Here is a 19,657-nt window from a genome sequence, read left to right as displayed (position 1 = left end):
TCCACAGCGTGCTATACAGAACAACAAATGTCCAGATTGTTGGAATCATGTTGACTACAGAGAATCAATTGCGTGTACTGCATGATTAAACTTTTGATGACTTGCCGTAATTCCCTTATCTTGGACTCCAGTTGATAGATGATCATGTTCTGCTGCCAAATCTTCTTCCAAATCCTATCGAAAGTGGACTCATGTAAAGAACTGGGAGGAAGTTTATTGTATAGGAAGTTAACATACTAATATGCATCCAGAACTTTGTAAGCATGGCTTACTATTAGAGAAAAAAAAAAAAAAAAAAAAAAAAAAAAGAAAAGAAAGGCTTGAGCTTCCCTCATCCTCTCTGCAGACAAAGAAGGCGTGTCTGAATTCTTCATCTGCTTCAACTTCAATTCTTCCTGGTATTGCTTCATGCACTTCTCTTGCTTCATTTTGCCAGGCCCTTTTCCATGAAATTTACAGGAAAGCAATCGGAAAGCTTCCTTTGGGGTTAACTGTTGCAAAACATTCAAAACAAGAAGATTGGCATGAAAACATCAAAGTAATGAATAGGCGTTTCTTTGTCAGACGCAAAAGAAATTATAATGGACAATTTAGTATTACAAGGCTTTATGATTAATATCTTTTTTTCGTTGAAAACTTACTATTTGGCCAAATTCATCTGTCCTTTCAATGCGGATCTCTTTCTATCCATCATCTGCAATGCCTACGAGCTTGCGTTTCTTCTTATCCATGTTTCTATCACCCCACTCAACAGTTCTTTAAGTGTTCCCCGTTCCTTAAGAGCTGATAGTTTCCATCTTAGACAAGCTTGTTCTAGTAAGATACCTGGCCTCATTGAGTACAACCAGAACCCGTTTTTGACGAGCAAATACTTCTGCTGCTGCCTTTTTCCCAGCTTCGACACCTAAGAATTTCAGTCGCACATCGGGGCCAAGAAAAAGACAGCCAGTTGGATGAATTGATTTGATTTCTTGACTCAGAGAGGCCACACATATTCTCAACAGCAACAAGCCCAAAACATATAGCAATCATCTAATTTAAATAAGAATTATAAGGTAAACTATTTACCAGGTTGATGATAGGCATTAATATTAACTAATGAGGCGTATATCTCAACTGCTCGCTCATACAATGCTATAAGAGCCCCCACTGATCTAGGGGTCACTTCTTCAACAGTGACTGTTATAGACTCACGATCATAGGCATATAGAGCATAGCCCGTTCCCTACAGAAGTTCACCATATCTAAAAGGGATCAATTGCAGAAAACAACCGAGTGACTATAAGTAAATCATCCACTGAACTCATGTCTCCTTTCCAAGAGAAGTGTGAGATCTTAAACTTCAGAAACAATAGACATAAGAACTTCGACTATTGCTAGAATCTTCTTAAAGGTAAATATTAGTAGCTCTTATTGTAAACTAACTTGAAGCATTCCAAACAAATAGTCACCACAGGTAACACTAGGTTCAAGCTCCCAATCATGACCAGGTGGTCTCTCACAAAGCACTTCAATGAAAGTTACGAAGAAGTTGTGCACACCCTCTCTCAGCTGTTGTTTGTAGCTATATGGAAATTAGACAATAACATGCATCAGGAATAATCACGTCACCAGCATGTAAAAGTAATAGTGGCATTACTTTATCAAAAATAACTTACGCATGCTGATCTGTGCTTCCTTTATTCCCATAAACAGTAAGCCCTTGATTGACCTGTGAAATGAACAATTTGAGATTTAACATTTTCGAAACTAGAGATGGAGACGGAACTCCTTATTTTCACTAAAACATTAAACACATACCTGATTGCCATCCAAATCAAGTTGTTGCAGATACCAACTGAATAACAGAAGGCTGTCTTTGTAAGGAAGAATTACCGTGTCCTGACAGCAGCAATTTAAATAGTGAAACAATTGTCAATGACTGCAAACTGAAAGGGAAAAAAACAACAATTCAGAAGACACTCTCATTCAAATATAACACCTTAGATCCTACGCCATCAGAAGCCCAATACCAACATAAAGCAAGCAATGCAGCAGGGTTGTTCTTCACCTGGAAAAGAAAAAAAGTTATTTCCGCTGACACAGGACTACAAAAGGTAAGAACCATCCTTTGATCAGTGTCAGTAGAGAAGCCACTCAGACAGCTACGGAAAACTACCGATAGTTCTTATGTTGTAACTTCTTTTTGTGTGTGTTTTTGTTTTTATTTTTATTTTTTTTGTTTTTGGTTTTTGCACTGAGGGGGATGGTAGGGACTGCACATCAGGTATTATGGCTTTTGGTCACTCAAAGTTATTATATGCTTCATTTTAGAAGTAAAATTATCCAAGAATCCAAACATCTATGATTTAAGGTTCAGCGTTCAGTACTATTAAATTCTCAAAATGAGCCAGTCACTTTCAAGTTAGAAGTTATGTCTTCTACCAACTTCATTTCTTTAAAGTCAAAGCTAAAGCCAAAAACTCAAACCCACAGCTAAAACCAGAAAGGCAAGCTGAAACTCACAGCCACCCCAAACAGGCCTTGACATTTATGTTTGTGATTATTTGACAAAAGTAGTACAGTGGTAAGTTACTTGCCAAAGGATTTACAATCTAGGAAGCACATACAGTGTGGACATGCTAAGTCAATCTACAGTCCCTACATCAATGTTTCTGTGGATCTTCTGACACAACAAACAAGTTAGCAATACTGCAAGCAGAGAAAGGAATTACAATCTAGGAATGCAAACAGTGTGGATATGCTATCAATCCCTAAATGAACGTATCTATGGTTCTTTTCAGACAACCTACAGTAATGGATATCCTGGACAAGGAAACAGGATCATCTCCCCGACTTGCATTGCGGATTTGCTCTGCATCTTGAACAAGGATTTGAATTGCTGGCGAAATTGATACTACAAGCAGGCAACAAGAGAAGGCACAAATCAAAATGCATGAAACCAAAAGGCTATAATTTGATTCACTGTAGAGTGCATCAGCAACTAGAAATGAATATGCCTTGAAGCAACTAAGCGACAACAATAGCAATTGCCAGTCGTGAGCTTAAATGGATCTAATGGATACTCTGCATTCTATTTTACAGTGAATTATACTGTATGACATCCTCTAGCACATATACTACAAAATCTTCTCAGTGCATAATGATGGGAAACAAGTGACAATTCTCCTGCATATAAGTTCACAAGTTACTCTTGCATACATCACAGTGCATACTATCAAAGACAACCGTTCAACTTGTTAGCTGACATCCTTGAATGCCCGATTAGCTATCTATAATCAAGACTGATATCTCAACCATACTTAGTTCATTCGGGCGACCCAGCTTCTTACATCATAAAAGTGCACATGCAGAATCCTAAGCACTACACACTGAGCAAGATTTTACACCATAAGTTGCCCCACTGGTACTGAAACTAATTCCTTTACTGGACTTGGATAACAACAAAACATCCAAAGAAACACCAAATAACATCAGTCGACAGCAATCTTACCACTTTCGTCCTAGTTGCCCCATCCATGAAGGATGCACCAGCAAGCATTTCTCTAATATTGATCCCCTGAAGTTGGAGTCGCTAATGAATATGCTCTTCGAGTCAAATCAGAATATAACCACGATGAGATTAGAAGTTAAGCTTACGAACTTGAAGGGCTGCTGGAAGTAGACCAACTGCAGCCATTTCAGATGTTCTGCCACCCACCCAGTCAAACATTTGAAATCTAGCCAATCAGCCCTCAATGTGCGCAGTATTGTCCAACAACAAGTTCTCTTATGTTATGGCAATGCCCTACATTCATGATGGGAAAAACAGTGATCAATGCAATATCTGCAAAATTGAAGGTGCCAAAATTTCACTTAAGCAAACAACCGAAAAGATTAATTTTGACATAACTTCATCCAAGTGCACCATCAGAGTGACATATAGAAGAAGACATCCAGTTACCCAAGATTTTGTTAAACATCACAAGCAATAACTTTTCCATGCAAGACTAACAAACTGACTAAGCCTCATTAGCAATAATGACTTTAAAAGGCCACTAAACAGGATACTCCTAATTATAAAATACATGCACCAAAATGGAGTTCAATCCGAGACATCTGGAAGCTTGCCCTAAACAAAATGCTCAACCAGAAAAGAAATCAACAAGGTGTTGGATTTATTTATTTATTTATTTATTTTGGATTTAGTTGATGTGCAACAACAATAGAAAGGCCATGGAACCTACTCTGTGAAAACCACATGAGCACATCAACCAAGATCAACTAAATTCTTCGCAGTAAAAAGGTTAGGTCTGACATTCAATAGCTTATAGCCCTTGAGCATCATGAGAAGCTAATAATTAGTTGTCAACTCTGCTCTAGTTAGCATCTTTAAAAAGAACATGAAACTCAACGACTTGTCAGTGAAACTTCTATAGGCAGGGGAAAAAAAAACTGGGACCAAAACCTGCTTTGCAAATTCCAATCCCGCTTCACAAAAGGCCTTCTGTACTTCCAATAAGCCATTTCTGGTTTCAGGAGTACCACCACTCTATAGGACGGGAAATAACAATGAATTACTATATATTCTTCCAATATGCATAAAGGAGAGATCACAAAGCAAAATACATGCAAGCACCTTTGATATCACAACCACTAGGGTAGAAGCCAGCTCAGGACCAAGCTGCGCAATTTAATGGTAAATTCCAGCCGGATATGTGTTAATGAATCTAATCTGCCAAAAGTAAAATTGAGATATCATTCGGACTGTCAAAAGTCAAAAAATCGCTGACACAGGGTATTCACCCAATGTGCCGAGACTTATAACTGAACATTCATCCATAGCTTGTAACTTTACTTAAATCTGATGCGCAAAATCTAAAATTTACTAACACTTTTCAAATTCCGAATCAAAAGACGAAGACAAAAGACCATTGCGCATAAGTGAATCAAGCAGCATATACACTTGCTCCAGATAATGGAGGAGAACCGTAAGCAACTATGACAGCAAACCGATTCAAAAAAAAAAAAAAAAAAAAAACGCAGGGAACTACAGCCTCTCTTACCACACGGAGAGCAACAACAACCGGAATTTCAGAACTGACCTTACCGCGGGTAGCAAAATTGCAGACGACATCGAGCGTGCTCTCAATCTGCGCCTTCAGGAACCAAGTCGGCGCAAGCTCCGAATTCCTCAACCAGTAGTGCCCGACCATGCGGCCCTCGTCCAGGTTGGCGATCGCGCCAACTCCTCCATCACCTAGAACGCGGCCTGGAACCAGGGCTCCATCTCCTCCACAAACTCGTCCGTGAACCCAATATGGCTCACGTCCAGGAAAAGCCCTAGCTCTCGGTGCTCGTACAGCCAGTCCATGTACCTCCTCCACAGCGAGCGGGAATCCTTCTCCAGCCTGCGCCTCTCCTTCTTTGCCGCGCCGTCCGCCCTGCCCAGGTCCGCTGAGATCTCCCCCGCGACCGAGCGGGCCAGCGTCAGGGACAGCGCTCGCTGGGGAACGAGGCGAGGCTGTCTCCCTCGGGCCGAAGGCCGACGGCTTCGCGGCGGAGGCCGGCGGCGTCTTCGGCCTGAGGGACGGGGAGGACGAGCAGATGCCAGAGACGGAGGACGCCATCGGCGGCGGCGGCACGGAGTCGAAGCTGATGACGAGTTCGTCAGAGGGACGCAATCGGACGGAGGTCCAGAAGCTGCCGAGAGACCAACGCGAGCACAAAACTTCTGCTCGATCTCCGCGTTGGAAACGATCGGAGGTGGAGGGGGTTGGGACCAGCTGCGACTGGCGGCGCTCTTGGACGAGGCGACGTGCCAGAGGCAGATGGCGGCGAGGCTTTTGGGGAGGCGGAGACGGAGCCAGAGCCGGAGCCGGAAGTGGAAGGGGTGGGATGCGCGGAGAAGAAACAGAGGAGGTCTCGATTGTTATGGGCGCGTTTGGTAACGATTCATTCCTAGGGCGATTCGATAAACGATGCTTTTTGATTACATTCAACCGATTCCGGTAAACACGTGTTTGAATCGCTTCAAAATTTTTTATTCTGGAATAGTAATCGTTTGGTGCACGTATTAATTGATTACATTTCCAAATTAATTTTTGATTTTTAAATAAATTTTAAATAATTTCTTTTGATTTTTAAATAAATTTTAAATAATTTCTTTACTTTTTTACTTTTTTTCTTTTTTTCCTTTTTTTTTCTTTTTTTCTTTTTCTTTTTTCTTTTTTCCCTTTTTCCTATTCTTCTTCTTCTTCATTTGGTAGGTCGACCGGCGATCGGGCCAGAGCGAGGGCCGGCGACGCTCACCGGAGCGCCGCCCTTGGCGAGGTCGGCCTTCGTCGGCCGAGCCTCGGCGGGCAAACTGGGCGAGGCTCGCCCGGCCCCCCGCGAGGCTCGGCCTCGCCAAATCGGCGAGGCCAAGCCTCGCCTGTGGCCCGGCTCGCCCGCCCTCGGCGAGCCCGAGGCTGCCCACCTGGCGGGCCGGGCGAGCCTCGCCGATGGCCGGGCGAGCCTCACCTTGGCGGGCGGGCGAGGCTCGCCCGTCCACCGGCGAGGCTCGACCTCGCCCCGATCTGGCGAGGCCGAGCCTCGCCCGCCGCGGCGAGGCTCGCCCGCCACCGGGCGAGGCTTGCCAGCTCGGTGGCCGGAGTCGGCCTCGCCGTCTTCCGGGCGAGCCGGCCGCCACCGGGCGAGGCCGGGCCTCGCCATCCGCGAGGCCGAGCCTCGCCGGGGAGGGCTTGCCTCCGGCGAGCTCGCGGACCTCGCCCGGCTCCGCGAGCCTCCGGCGATCTCGCCGGACCGGCGGCCGGCGGCGGACCAGCGGCCGGCGGCGGCGGCGGCGGCGGCGGGGCGGCGGACGGCGGCGGCAATGGCGAATGGCAACCAAGATGATAAAAGAGAAGAACAAGGTTTTACCGTTTTGATTCTCTTTTCGATTCTCTTCCGAGAATCAAATTTTTTAGATTCTCAAACCTTGTCCAAACTGCTTAGGAACAAAAATTTTACCAAACGCGTTTAAATAAATCGATTCAGAACAAAAATCGAAATTATTACTGTTGGGCAAGTTGCCAAACAGAGCCTATCTGTTTGTGAGGAGAGAGAGGAGAGAGAGCGAGAAAAAAACCCAGCAAATTCAAGTGAGGAGAGAGATTATTTAAGCGGGAGTGTTACGCATTTATTGACCCATTGAGCTCTCTGTCCTTTCTTCTGTCAGCGAGCCGAGCCAAGCCAGCCGAGAGAACCAGGAGAGAACGGAGAACGAGCCTCTCCATTTTCCGGCGGGTTCCTCACAGGACGCGTGTCGATATCTGGGTGGTACGCGCCACGTCAGCAGATGACGTGGAGCTCACGAACCACTGAATATTTTCTCCATGCATAGGCAGGTTCAACGCACCTTCCGCACAATGTAGCGCAGATTATGTCTGCAATGATTGTCCTTTGCTTTTTATTTTCTAATTATTTTATTAAGAGGAAAAGCAAGTCAAGTCGAAGTCGTGCTTGCTTTCAGAAAAAAGCACCTGCGTAGGCTCTGTGTCCCTTCTGCACAATGCCGTGGAAATTGTGCGTGCAATAATAGCCCTTTTCGTGGAACATGCCTTGCAATCGCAACGGTACGATTAGTTGAAGATTCTTGGATCGTTGGATGGCAAGAACTTAGCATTGTTCACGCACGCACTGTAGAGTGTTGTGTTGTCATTTCTCTCTAAACTTTGTCGTCTTTGTTTTCCTTGCGTCAGTGTTGATTTTATTCATCTTATGAATATACTTAGGTGCACATCTCTATTTTACATCATATCAACACTCGATTACCGTAATACATCATAAAGTCATAAAACAATTTTATTTTACATTACATTATTGTCCTTAATTATGATGACGTGTCATAAGCATGTTATAATAGACATATCATTTATTCCTATATCTTTCATACTTTGCAGCAATCTAGTGGCTTTGAACACAACAATTTTATTATGTTCAATTTGACAATTAACACCAAGAAAATTTTAATTGAACAATTAAGAAAATAAATCAAGTTGATAAATGACATTGAAATACTTGCATCGAATGAATGATAAGGGATATGGCGTGATGGATATGTGCCTTCCCCATAGGTTTTAGAGGCCCTAGAGTCGATATTTCTCTTTCTTTTTTCTAAATTTGTGCTCCCGTGCATCACAAAGATGGCATGAAAAGAAAAGCAATCAACAGCATGACTTTTAGTGCACAATAGTCTTGTTTATTTTTTGGAAAAAAAAATCTTATTAATCTCAAGTGTCAAAAAAGTAAAGTCAGCATGAGATTCACATAATTGGATCTTATAAATGAGTACTCAAGAGCACTTTTTACTTATATGCAATACAAGAGCCTTTTTTATTTTTGGTATACTAATTAGACATAATTAGATTGTCATACTTGCTCATGCCTTCAGATTGCAAGAAAAATCAACGTCATTATGGCTAATTCTTTCCAACTTGTCTTGTTGTTGCAGTTCCAGCACCACAAAATTGCCTTATGATTTCTTCCTTGGGTTGGGTCCTTTCGTACACGGAGAAAAGAGCACCTTTTTATCCAATAATATGGAATTGCTCTATACGGAATTAGTCTCGCGGATTCCAAAAGGAATTTTTTTTTTATTTCGTTTTATTTGGAAGAGTTCTCTAAAATGAGACAAGATAATTTATATCTCTTTTGAGAAATAATTATCATATGGTGTAGAGATCCTGTTGACTAAGAATTTCTAAATGTGATACCAATATATATAAATCCGCGATTCCACCCACTCAAGAGGAGCCCACTATAATGCCATGTGAGTCCATGAAAAGGGAAAAAGAAGGTTGATGGGATCACCTTGTGTACGATGAGATGGATTTAACATAACGCTACAACTCAATTAGTTGTTGATTATAAAAGCAAAGTCTTCGTAATCATCTAACTAGCAAAACATCCCACATTTACTATCAATCCATTCTCAGTTACCTGATAATGCGATGTTTATATACAGTAGATTATCCCGTCATTGTCAATATATTAAATGTCCGAATATGCTTGTAGCTCCATCCGAATCAGGATAAAAAGTCTCACTCAATTCCAATCTTCCGTAAAATGTCTGCATATAATCTTGGGTAAAAGTCATCAAAAATCCCAAACTTTACTCAATATAATATATTTATCAAAAACTTTTTTTGTGACAAAAAAAAAACTCAAAACGTGTGCCCATGCAACACATTTATCCAAAACTTGTACATTGTGATACATTTACCATTATCTTTTTTTAACATCAAAAACCCCGAACTTTTTTCAGTAACACCAAAAAAAATCCTGAATTTGTATATATACGACATATTTATCTCAAAAAATTTGGTGTCACAAAAAAAAAAATTAAGATTTTTGGTATCACGAAAAAAATTGAAGATAAATGTATCGCACAAATAAAATTTTGGGATTTTTTTGTCATAAAAAAATGAGCTAAAACATTACAGTAAGCAAAGCTTAGAGTTTTTTTTGTCATTAAAATAATGTGAGATAAATGTGTTACTCTAAGTAAAGTTTGAGATTTCTTGTAGTTTTTTGGCAATAATCTTCGGTTCCCTGGTTTTCTCTTTAACTTTTTTTTTTATTTGGAGGAGCAAATCAAGTCAAGTCAAGGAGCACATGCATAGGTTCAATGCACCGTCTGCATAATGCTACGGAAACTACCCGACAATAATTGCCCTTTGCTTTTATTTTCTAATTATTTTATTGATAGAAAAAGCAAGTCAAGTCGAAGTCAAGTCGCGCTCGCTTTCTAACAAAACACCTGGTAGGCTCTAGGCACCTTCCCCATGGCAGTGCCTCAATTAGTTGAAGACTTTTGGACCGTGAGATGGCAAGAACTCAGCATCGTTCACGCACGCACAGCATTGTTGCGATGTCATTTTTCTCTGAACTTTCTATCACTAGAATGTGTTCAATGTCGACTAGTGTTGACATCAATGTCTCTTGACATGTATGTGGGTAATATAGTGAGAAGCTTGAAATATTGAGGATGTTGTACTTCTTCGACAACTCTCATCGAATTTCAGATTTACTGGAAATTCTTTTTACATAGTCTCTTTCCATTTTCAATTTACTATTGGTGCTTCCAAGTAGCAATTTCAGATTATTTCTTTGTCTATTTGTTTTCGCTTTTATCTTTTGGCTAGTGTAGTATAAAAACCATCACAAATTTCCTATTAATCTCAATATACGATTGATTTCATTAATCCTATATTGTTTGAAATCATTTTTCCTTACGAAGGAAGATACGAAGGATTTGAATATTGTGTCATATAATGAAATGGGAAAAGAGTGACTCCTACGAAAACCATAGAATCATGACAAAACAAAGGAATAAGTAATAGTCTAAAATAATTCTTGAACTTTAATTCGTTTCATGGAACCTATTTGAATGGAATCACAAAAATATTATTCACTCCTTAAGCTTTCGATTATACTCTTTTGTAGATCTTTAAGTCTAGTAAGTATGTATGGCAAACCCTCGTGGAAGTACGAGAAGCAACTCAGTGAAAAGTCATCACCTCATCTTCACTCGAAAAGCTGATTACATCATTCATGTCGGTGTGCAGAGCTTTAGATACTTCATTTCTTTTCATGTTTTGCAAACTAAGTATACAAAAAGGCTCATGTTGAATATGATAGTCCAAAATTTACATCAACCCAAATAATATAAAAGAGAATATGATAAATATGAATTAATTGATTAGGAACATCATGTTTAATATGTTCTCTAATTTTACACTTTGAGTCGATCGAAGAGTCATATCGAGAAATATATTTCTAATTAAGTCGAATTTGAGAAAGCCCATTCATCATCCGACTTACTAGCAATAAGTGACTCTATACTTTGTTGTTAGGATTGGTAGATCATCGCCATGCCAGAGAAGAGAACACGTGGGTTCAACGACATTGTAGATTGATTTGCATGTCTCATAGTCATTAGTTGGAGTTAAAGTGGCCTGTAAAATGCATATGAAGGAATTCGAAAAGTACACTTGTAAGATTGAACTTGATGAAGACAATGTCAGAGGAATTAATAAAAAATTTGGGTTGAACAAACCAAAATAATTTAGATATTTGCAGTATAAGTTTCATGATATTGATGCATTTCGGAAATTGGTTATTTGGATCCCGAGGAGAAGTTTCAATGGCATCCACTTACCGCTCGACACCTATAGATGGACATAAGTGATCACCAACACATTTTCAAGGGTTTCCTTTTCCACATTTTTTCAAATTTCTGCACCTTTCAAAAAAAAATTTCGGCCAATGAACGAAAAATAAGGGGGACATTAGGAATTCAAAGATGTCTGTGTCGGTATTTGGTGTCAAATATTTATCTGATTCAATACTGCTTGAGTTTAGCTCCATTGAGGAAAGCATCTTTACATCCATTTGATGTAATTCAAGAACCGAGACTAGCCACTATTGCCGAGAATAATGCGAATTGAGGTAAATCTCACTACGAGAGAAAACGTATCTTCATAATCAATTCCTTCCCCGTTGATTATACCCCCCTTCGCCACAAGGCGAGTCTTATGCCTTTCAATCGAGCCATCAACCTTTCGCTTTATTTTGAGAACCCATTTGTTCCCAATAGCTCTGCGTCCTTTTGCGAATCAAATCAGTTCCCGGACTTGGTTTGATTTCATTGACTCCATTTCCTCTTCCATTGCATTAATCCATTTTTCCTTACTAGGGCAATTCAGAGCCTCATTAATATTTCTTGGCTCATCCTCATCTTGTGGAGCAACCATAAAAGTCTCCCCTTCAATGTCAAAACGTCGACGAGGAATACTTTGACGACTTGTTCGCCGTATGGGAGATTGTACACTTTGCACATCATCCCCCATCATGCTCCCACTTGGATTAGGTAATGATGATGTCGTCTTATCACGTGGTTGCAATTGAGAATGAGTTGAATTTAATTCATCACTTCTCATATTACTCCCACTTGGACGAAGTCCACTAAGGTCATTATCTTGATCCAAGGTTTCAAATAGGGAACAATCTTCCCCTATTTCGCCCTTCTTAGGAAATTCATCCTCTAAGAATGTGACATCTCGTGATTCAAACTCAGTTATACTTCCACTTTCTTGCTCACCTATGAACACATATCCTTTCGAGTGTTCAGAGTACCTTATGAAAATACTCTTCTTTCCTCTAGGACCCAATTTCCCAAATTTGTGAGAGGACTCATGTGTATAGGCGGCACAACCCCATGGCTTAAGAAAACTTAAGTCCGGTTTTCTACTGTCCATAACTCATATGGAGTGGAAGTAACTGGGATTTGGAAGGCACACGGTTAAGTATATAGGCGTGATTAACAACGCATCACCCAAAAGGTAATGGGTAAGTTAGCATGCGCCATCATGGACCTAACCATTTCCAGTAGGGTTCTGTTTCTTCTCTCCGCAACACCATTTTGTTGAGGAGTATATGGAATAGACAACTGTCTTTCTATTCCTTTTTCATCACATAATTTTCTGAACTCATCGATAAATATTCTCGACCTCGATCGGATCTCAATGCTTTTATTTTCTTGTCTAATTGATTCTCTACCAGGTTCATAAACCTTTTAAAACAACTTATTGCTTCAGATTTGTGAGAAATCAAATAGACATATCCGAATCGAGTATAATCATCTATAAAAGTGATGAAATAAACAGCCCCATGCCTTTCTTTCACATTCATTGGACCACATATATCAGTATGGATTAAATGCAGAGGAAATTCAGCTCTTTTTCCTTTTCCAAATGGTTTCCTTGTCGTTTTCCCTTCTAGGCAATGCTTACATATGGACAAATCGACTTTTTCAATATTGCCCAACAAGCCCTCTTTGGCTAGTCTATTCATACGCTTGTTGGCCAATGTGACCAAGTCTAGCATGCCACACATTCACATCATTATCATATTTATTAGGAGACGTGAGAAGGGAATAACAAATATTAGTATTAGCATAATCAATATCTAATACAATAAAACCATCCAGAAAATAACCACAACCATAGTAATTTGTATCCAAAAACAAATTCACACCTCTATTACAGAAGTTCATATTAAAACCTAATTTAACCAACGCTAATACGGACACTAAATTCCGACGAATCTCCCCGAGCATACAGACACATCATGAAGGAACAAAGTGCGTCCACCACGCATATTCGGTTGGCATGTGCCAATTCCTTTCACTTCAGCTCTGAGTTGTTTCCCACATAGATCCACTTAGTTCCGGTTGGTACTCATCGAAATTCCACGAAGGATCCTCTATCCTTCGCTACATGGTCCGTCGCTCCCGAATCCACCCACAAAGGATTAGACTCGATTAAGAATACAGAACTCGACACAAAGTGAAGTTACTGAAAAGTACAAGGGGTGCATACCTTCTTTGGCTCACGACAGTCGCGAGCATAGTGACCCTTCTTGTCACAGTTGTAGCATTTCACCCTTGTAAGCTTTTTCATGCGGGGACACTTCCCTCTTTCATGTTGGTTAAACTTGGGTTTCTTCCCTGAAGGACCTGCTTCTTCCTTGCCTTTCCCCTTATCAAACCAGTTAGGGCGCTTGCGTTTGGAGCTCGAAGCTCCATTTGAGCTAGAACCAGCATAATAAAGTTCAGCATCCGGCTTAGCCGCCAACAGGCGGTCCTCTTCCAGCTCAAGATGACGCATTGCATCCTCAAAGGTTTTGATATTTTCATTATGAGTCAGGTGCACCTTCATATGCTCCCAACTCTGAGGCAAGGAACGAATCACCTTGCACTTGCTGCTCATCTCGTGAGGACATGGCCAGCATCTCTCGGCTCGGTTATCATGTTTGACATCTTTCTAAGATGTTGCTTCATGGTCGACCATGAGGCTTCTTATAAGAGTCAAACTCGATAGTGAGCTGCCTCGATCTAGTCACCGAAGTATGACCAAATCTAGCTGCCAATGCCTCCCACATTTCCTTAGCATTGTCAAAACGCCGAAACTCTCGCATGATGTCATTTTCCATGCTGCTCGGCAACGTGATGCGAGCTAGAGAGTTCATTCTTTCCACGCGAAAAAGCTTCTTTGTCTCTTTTGTGCTTGCGGTGGTTCCCTCTTCGGGTTCTACCATGGTCATGACAAGAGCCTCAAGTGCTTCTTGCTCTTCCAGCACATACTGGATTTTCATTTGCCAAATTTCATAGTTGTCTCCATTGAGCTTTTCACCTTTGTTCAGCTCGGCAACTATGCTCTTTGTGGCTGAAGCCATTGATCCGAACAAATCGACAAATATGCACGAATTATTGATGCCTATCATTTATGCATCCCTATTTACATAGACCCATCATATTGATGAATAATTTCAAGTAAGGTTTCAGAATCAAAAGGTCACTATGTTTCCAATCATCCTCCAAAATCCTAACTTAAAACTATCATCAATATAATTGTCTTATGCAAAATCAATTCTATGAAGCTACAAAAACTTCTAAAACTACCCACGACTAATTACCTGACAAGAACCAGCAATAACAGAAAGCAATATATAATAGAACATCCAATAAAAAAATAATGCTTTCAATTAACACAATTAGGTAGTAATCATTACATAATATGTCCACAAATCACACTTAACATATATCAGCCAATACAACTAACACCAAGTCAGCACACGAACTGGGAAAGATCCTCTTTTGTTCAATTTCTTGATCTTTTCCCTTGAAACAATACAATAATATTCATTTACAAAATCCATCACAATTTTCTTATAGGAAGCAGCTCGTTGACATCCCATATGCGATTCAACACATCTTGCCATTCGGGTGGAAGAGTGTTTATGAAAAATCGCACCATCTCATCTGTGACATAGGACGACCATTCCATACGACCTGTTGAATTTTCCCGTTGACTTCAAGGACATGATCAATTAAGTCACCTCTCTCCCATCGATGATCGCCCGCCTCGGCTATCGGCTTAGACACGGCCTATCCTTTTGTTCATCGGTAGCTCGCGAATAGGTGTGCGCAACCTCGGGAGGCATTGTTCCTGCAACAAATGCAGAACAAATAAGGGATCACATTATAATCCACATAAACTTAATTGAAAAAAAGAAACACATTCTTTTCCTCCTTTTTTTTTTTTTTTTTTTTTTTTTTTTCAATGGTCAACGGTCAAAGTCAACGGTCACCGGTCGTCGGTCAACGGAGGTCAACGGTCGTCGGACCGGTCGCACCGGTCGGGCCGGACAGGGCCGGTCCGACCGGTCGGGCCGGTGGGCCCGGTTTGCGAGAACCGACGGCACGTGCCGTGACGCGTGCGCGCGGCCGACGTCACGCGGGCGTCGTCACGCGCGCGCGTGCGGCAGTCTCGCTTCGTCGGGTCGGTCGCCGGCGGTTCGCCGGCTGGTGGCCGTCCCGACGAACGCGTCGCCGTGCGCGTCATCGATGACGTCACCCTAGCGGTTATTGACCGTTGGTGACGTCATCTTGGCCGTCGGACACGTCGTCCGCAGACCGGCGCGTGCCGGCTCGCCCGGCGCGGTGCGCACGCGCCCGGTTCGCCCACCGGTGCGTGTTCCGCACTGCGCCGGGCGGCACGCAACGCTTCGGCGCGTTGCGCCCACGCGCATCGGCTTCTGGCCGCGCGTGTGGGCGCGTGCGGCGTCGCCCGGCGGCGCACGACCTACCTCCAGACTCGTCTCGACGTCGCCTTTCTCCCCATCTTTTCAGAAAACAGTTTCGACATACGAAAACTCAGTAAAAAGGCATTAGAACGCTCGGGTGTCGGGATTTTTGTCCCGATCCGTACGGCCGAAAGTTTCTTCGCGAAAACTCAATCAAAGAACATGAAATTGATCGGGAATACGTGAACTAGGGCTCTGATACCAATGTTGGGAATGACTGATCCCCGAAATACCGGATTCGACACTAAATCGAACCCCTAAATCAATGCGGAAGACGAAGCCCGGGAAAACGAACACGCATCACCGATCCTAAAGCACACCACGGATTCGAGCGTACCTTTTAGCCACAGATTAAACACCGACGTTGATGGAGGAAGAGAAACTGAGCAATTCGATCCGATGAAGCCTTGAAGGGAGGAAGAACAAGCCGTATGCTTACTGTCTTTTCTTTTGGGAGAGAGAGCGTGGAGAGAACGTACGTCTTTTCTTTTTCTAAAAACAACGTTATCTTTTTCTCTCTCTCTCCTCCCTTTTATACCTCTCTCCTTCCACGGGCCCTATTCCCATGGGCCGAGCTTTTTGGGCCCAACTTGGGCGAACGGGCCTCAAGCCCATCTAATAAAGCTTTCACGTAGAACTAAGGGTTGTTCTAGTGTACTTGGAAGCCGATGCTGATTTGAGGACGAGACTTGATCCGTCCGTGGTTCCAGTGATCGATACTTATAATTGGTGCAAACGGTTGTGAGCCAGGATCCGAGCCCACAGGCGTTTGCGAACCATCGTCAAAGAGTGCAAAGAAAAGCTAGCCCGGTCCAATTTTGTTGAGCTGGTCTATAGTGCACGAGAGTCTAAGCCCGGTTTGATTCGGCTTTGGGGGAATGTCTTTGGTAAGATTAGATTAAAGAAATTTTTCGAAATGCAAATAGTATTTGGTGAATTGTAATTTTAAAGTGTATTGCAAAATAATTTTGGCTAAAATGCCGTTTGGTAAAAATTGTATTTGTAAATGACTTTTACTAAATTAAAAAAAAAAAATTATAATTTTTTTTTATTGAAGTCTAGTGGCCGATTAGCCAGATCTGGCCGCCAGACAACTAGATGGGCTACTAGATGGCCTCACCTAAGGCCACCCACCTTAGGCGAGGTCACCTGAGGTTGTGCGGCCCCAAGCGGCCCGATCCTAGGCGGTTGCCTGGGTCATGCGATTCAAGCCATTAGTCGCCTAGATCACACGACTCAAGCGTCACTTGAGATCTGGCGATAGTCGCTGGGGTTGGGCGACCCTTAGGCAGAGGTCACTAGTGCGTGCAACCCCTTGGCCGGTGGTTGTTGGCCTTCAATCGGCTTTCCATGTGTCTTCAAAGAAGATGAACAATAATCAAGGCCAACACTTACATTCCGAAAATACAAATTCCCAAAGAATCTCGGAATCTATTTTGGATTAAAGACTTTTAAAGTCCTTTATAGATGCAATTATGTTTTCTCAAAATCGAGCAAAAACACAAACCAAACACATTTACATTTATCCTAGGGACTTTAAAGTTCCAAAACCCATTGCGAATGCCGAATCAAAATGCTGCCTAAACAAGTTGGAGAGTGAATTGCCAATGAATGCCCATTACCGATCGCAAGAAGAAGGCCCTTCCTCACGTTATTATCTTTTAAAGTCAGCCGTCGCCTCCTCCATGGGATTTTTCATGTTCGGGAACTCATTCTTCACCATTAATGAAAAATGATAAAAATGAAAAATGGCGAGCTAACGACTAAAGTCGGTGCGTAGAGATCCTCACGTCAGCTTACGTGGCGACCCCGCAGGCGATTCCCAGCTGCTCCCCCATGAACACAAAACTAAACAAAAACAAAAACAAAACAAGCAAAAAAAAAAAAAAAAAAAAAAAAAACAAAACCAATAAAGCTAGTTCGGTTGTTGAAGAAGGAAAGAGGAAGAAGAAGAAGGAGACATAGAAATCTTCACTGTGCCATCGCCATCGCCATCGCCATCGCCATCATTGCTCTTCATCTCTCGCTCGCTCGGTCTGCTACGGACAAAACGATCCATTTCCGCGCGAAACGACGGGGAGCTCTTTTTCCTTACATGACAAGCCAAGTGTCAGCTCCCCGCCACCAACCGCCGACAACCACTTCGAGGTCCTCCGCACACCCCCGCCCGTATTCCGATTCCGTTGCTCCGTCGATTCCCGTCGCGTTTCCTTTCGCCGTGCGCGTGCGCGCTTGCTGAAACCGCATGTGCTTTTTTGCTTTCTAGGGTTCTGAGATCGCGCGCGCTCCGGGGAGGCCGTTGCCAGGATGGCGTCCTTCCTCAAATTGTTCTACCGGAAGCCGCCCGACGGGCTCCCGAGATCTGCGAACGGGTCTACGGTAAGGGGAGCGAGCTTGAATTCGTGTTGTTCCGCGGCTTGATTTTGGCGTGGGTTGGCGTTTGGTTTTTGCTGCGAGGCTTGAATTGATGGGGTGTCGTTTGTTCAATAGACTTGGATTATGGTTTTTAGTCTAGGTGGCTAGTGTAGCTCTTTGAATCGACTGCTGTGTCGGTAGAATTGATGTGATATAGAAGTTCTGGAGAATAGCGATTTAAAGTTGATTGGGGCAGGGAAACTGTTTAGTAATTTGTGATGTTAGATGCGTGATCGACAATTATTTGGTCAGTAGATGAGTTATTGGGAAGGCACACGGCTAGGTATATCTCACCTTATTTATCCCTTTAAGAATTCAAATCTCAATACTGAGCCTTTTTTCCTACTCAGACTACTTGTAACCTCTGTTTCGCTTAGGATGAGGTTGAGGAGTGTACTGTAGACGAAACCAGATTGCCTTGATCACGTGAATCATTTTATCTGCAAAATTCTTCGTATGGAAAATAGATTTGGCTGCGACCTTTCATTTGGTTGGTACAATGACTTGGAAATGCGATTGATAAATGTTCGTTGTGACTTTGTTAGTGTTTGATTGCTGCTTTGCTAGTAATGTGTGGACGGAGGAGGACTACAAGGTTCATATGCGAGGAATAGTTAGCCAGTTTCAAGATCACTTCCATGAGTCTTCTATTCTGGTGTTCAATTTTCGTGAAGGAGAGGAGCAAAGCAAACTGGCTAACATTCTCTCTGAGTATGATATGACCATCATGGACTACCCTAGGCAGTATGAGGGCTGCCCCTTGCTGACAATGGAAATGATTCATCATTTTCTGAGGTCATGTAAGAGTTGGCTTTCTCTTGGTCATCAGTTTTGCTGCGTCGCCGTCGCCCACTAATCTGCAATAGTCGTGACCGGACGCCTAGGTAGTTTCGCTTTCAGCCGCGACCGGACGCCACCGGAGCCCACACCGCCGGTCTGCTCGCCTCCGCTCACCTGCTGGTCCCTCTTGCTGGAGCTCCACGTCGGCGTCTTCCCCCTACCAGAACTCTGACTGGCGTTGCCCCCTTAGTTGATTGGGCTGCCAAGCACTATTTGGAAAAAAAGAAAAAAAGAAAAGCGAACTAGCTAGATTTTCTTTCTATTTACTGTATTTTATTTTTTTATTTTATTTAGTAGAATTATTCCTTGATGTATGATAGAGATTCCTTACATGAAATAGCCTCTAAAATTCATGAATGATAGTTTGATTTTCACATCCGAAATCTGACTCGCAATTGCTTGAAAAATCGCCAATCCGATTTTACGCTCGAGATTCAATTCGCGATTTATTTAAAATTGATCAATCCGATCTCATTCACGAGATATGGTTCGTCAATTTCTTTTGATATCAATCTTGTCTTGCTCTAATCTGCTGCCATGTTGCTTGAATCAATTTTGTCTTTGTAAAAAAATCTGACATAGATTAGGTTCGTTTTAGAATATTCATCGTTTTAGGGTTATCTTGCATATTTAGAATAGGAAATCTATTTATTTTGAATTTTTGAAAATAAAAATATCCAAAATAAAAAAAATCAATCAATTTAGGATGCTAATTTATTTTATTTTTTTTTAA

The 19,657-nt window shown here is 42.2% G+C and overlaps 1 protein-coding gene and 1 non-coding gene across 2 annotated transcripts; one reads left to right on the top strand and one right to left on the bottom strand.

Moving 5' to 3' along the window:
- Window positions 1-319: 319 nt before the first annotated feature.
- Window positions 320-5,839, bottom strand: LOC104430482. Its single transcript, XR_005549378.1, has 12 exons — window positions 4,944-5,839; window positions 4,619-4,714; window positions 4,448-4,531; window positions 3,644-3,787; window positions 3,494-3,574; window positions 1,982-2,050; window positions 1,801-1,881; window positions 1,659-1,711; window positions 1,426-1,564; window positions 1,069-1,225; window positions 642-904; window positions 320-491 (listed from the first exon to the last, which is right to left on the bottom strand). It is a non-coding gene; the product is annotated as a glucose-6-phosphate isomerase 1, chloroplastic (transcript).
- Window positions 5,840-17,631: 11,792 nt separating this feature from the next.
- On the top strand, window positions 17,632-19,246 carry LOC104437541 (formin-like protein 13). Its single transcript, XM_010050511.3, has 3 exons — window positions 17,632-17,817; window positions 17,936-18,048; window positions 18,630-19,246. Exons 1-3 carry the CDS (start codon window positions 17,765-17,767, stop codon window positions 18,938-18,940), a joined length of 477 nt encoding a protein of 158 aa, XP_010048813.2. The 5' UTR covers window positions 17,632-17,764; the 3' UTR covers window positions 18,941-19,246.
- Window positions 19,247-19,657: the final 411 nt, after the last annotated feature.

This window comes from Eucalyptus grandis, chromosome 3 (assembly GCF_016545825.1).
Source record: "Eucalyptus grandis isolate ANBG69807.140 chromosome 3, ASM1654582v1, whole genome shotgun sequence".
NCBI lineage: Eukaryota > Viridiplantae > Streptophyta > Magnoliopsida > Myrtales > Myrtaceae > Eucalyptus > Eucalyptus grandis.
This window is presented reverse-complemented; position numbering and strand designations above follow the sequence as displayed.

What these genes read in the sequence shown, in the direction of transcription:
- LOC104437541 (XM_010050511.3), top strand. Translation starts at nt 17,765, where the DNA reads ATGACAAGCCAAGTGTCAGCTCCCCGCCACCAACCGCCGACAACCACT. An exon ending in CCGCCGACAACCACTTCGAG is followed by an intron (nt 17,818 to 17,935) that starts GTCCTCCGCACA and finishes TTTGCTTTCTAG; the next exon opens with GGTTCTGAGATCGCGCGCGC. An exon ending in GATCTGCGAACGGGTCTACG is followed by an intron (nt 18,049 to 18,629) that starts GTAAGGGGAGCG and finishes TGACTTTGTTAG; the next exon opens with TGTTTGATTGCTGCTTTGCT.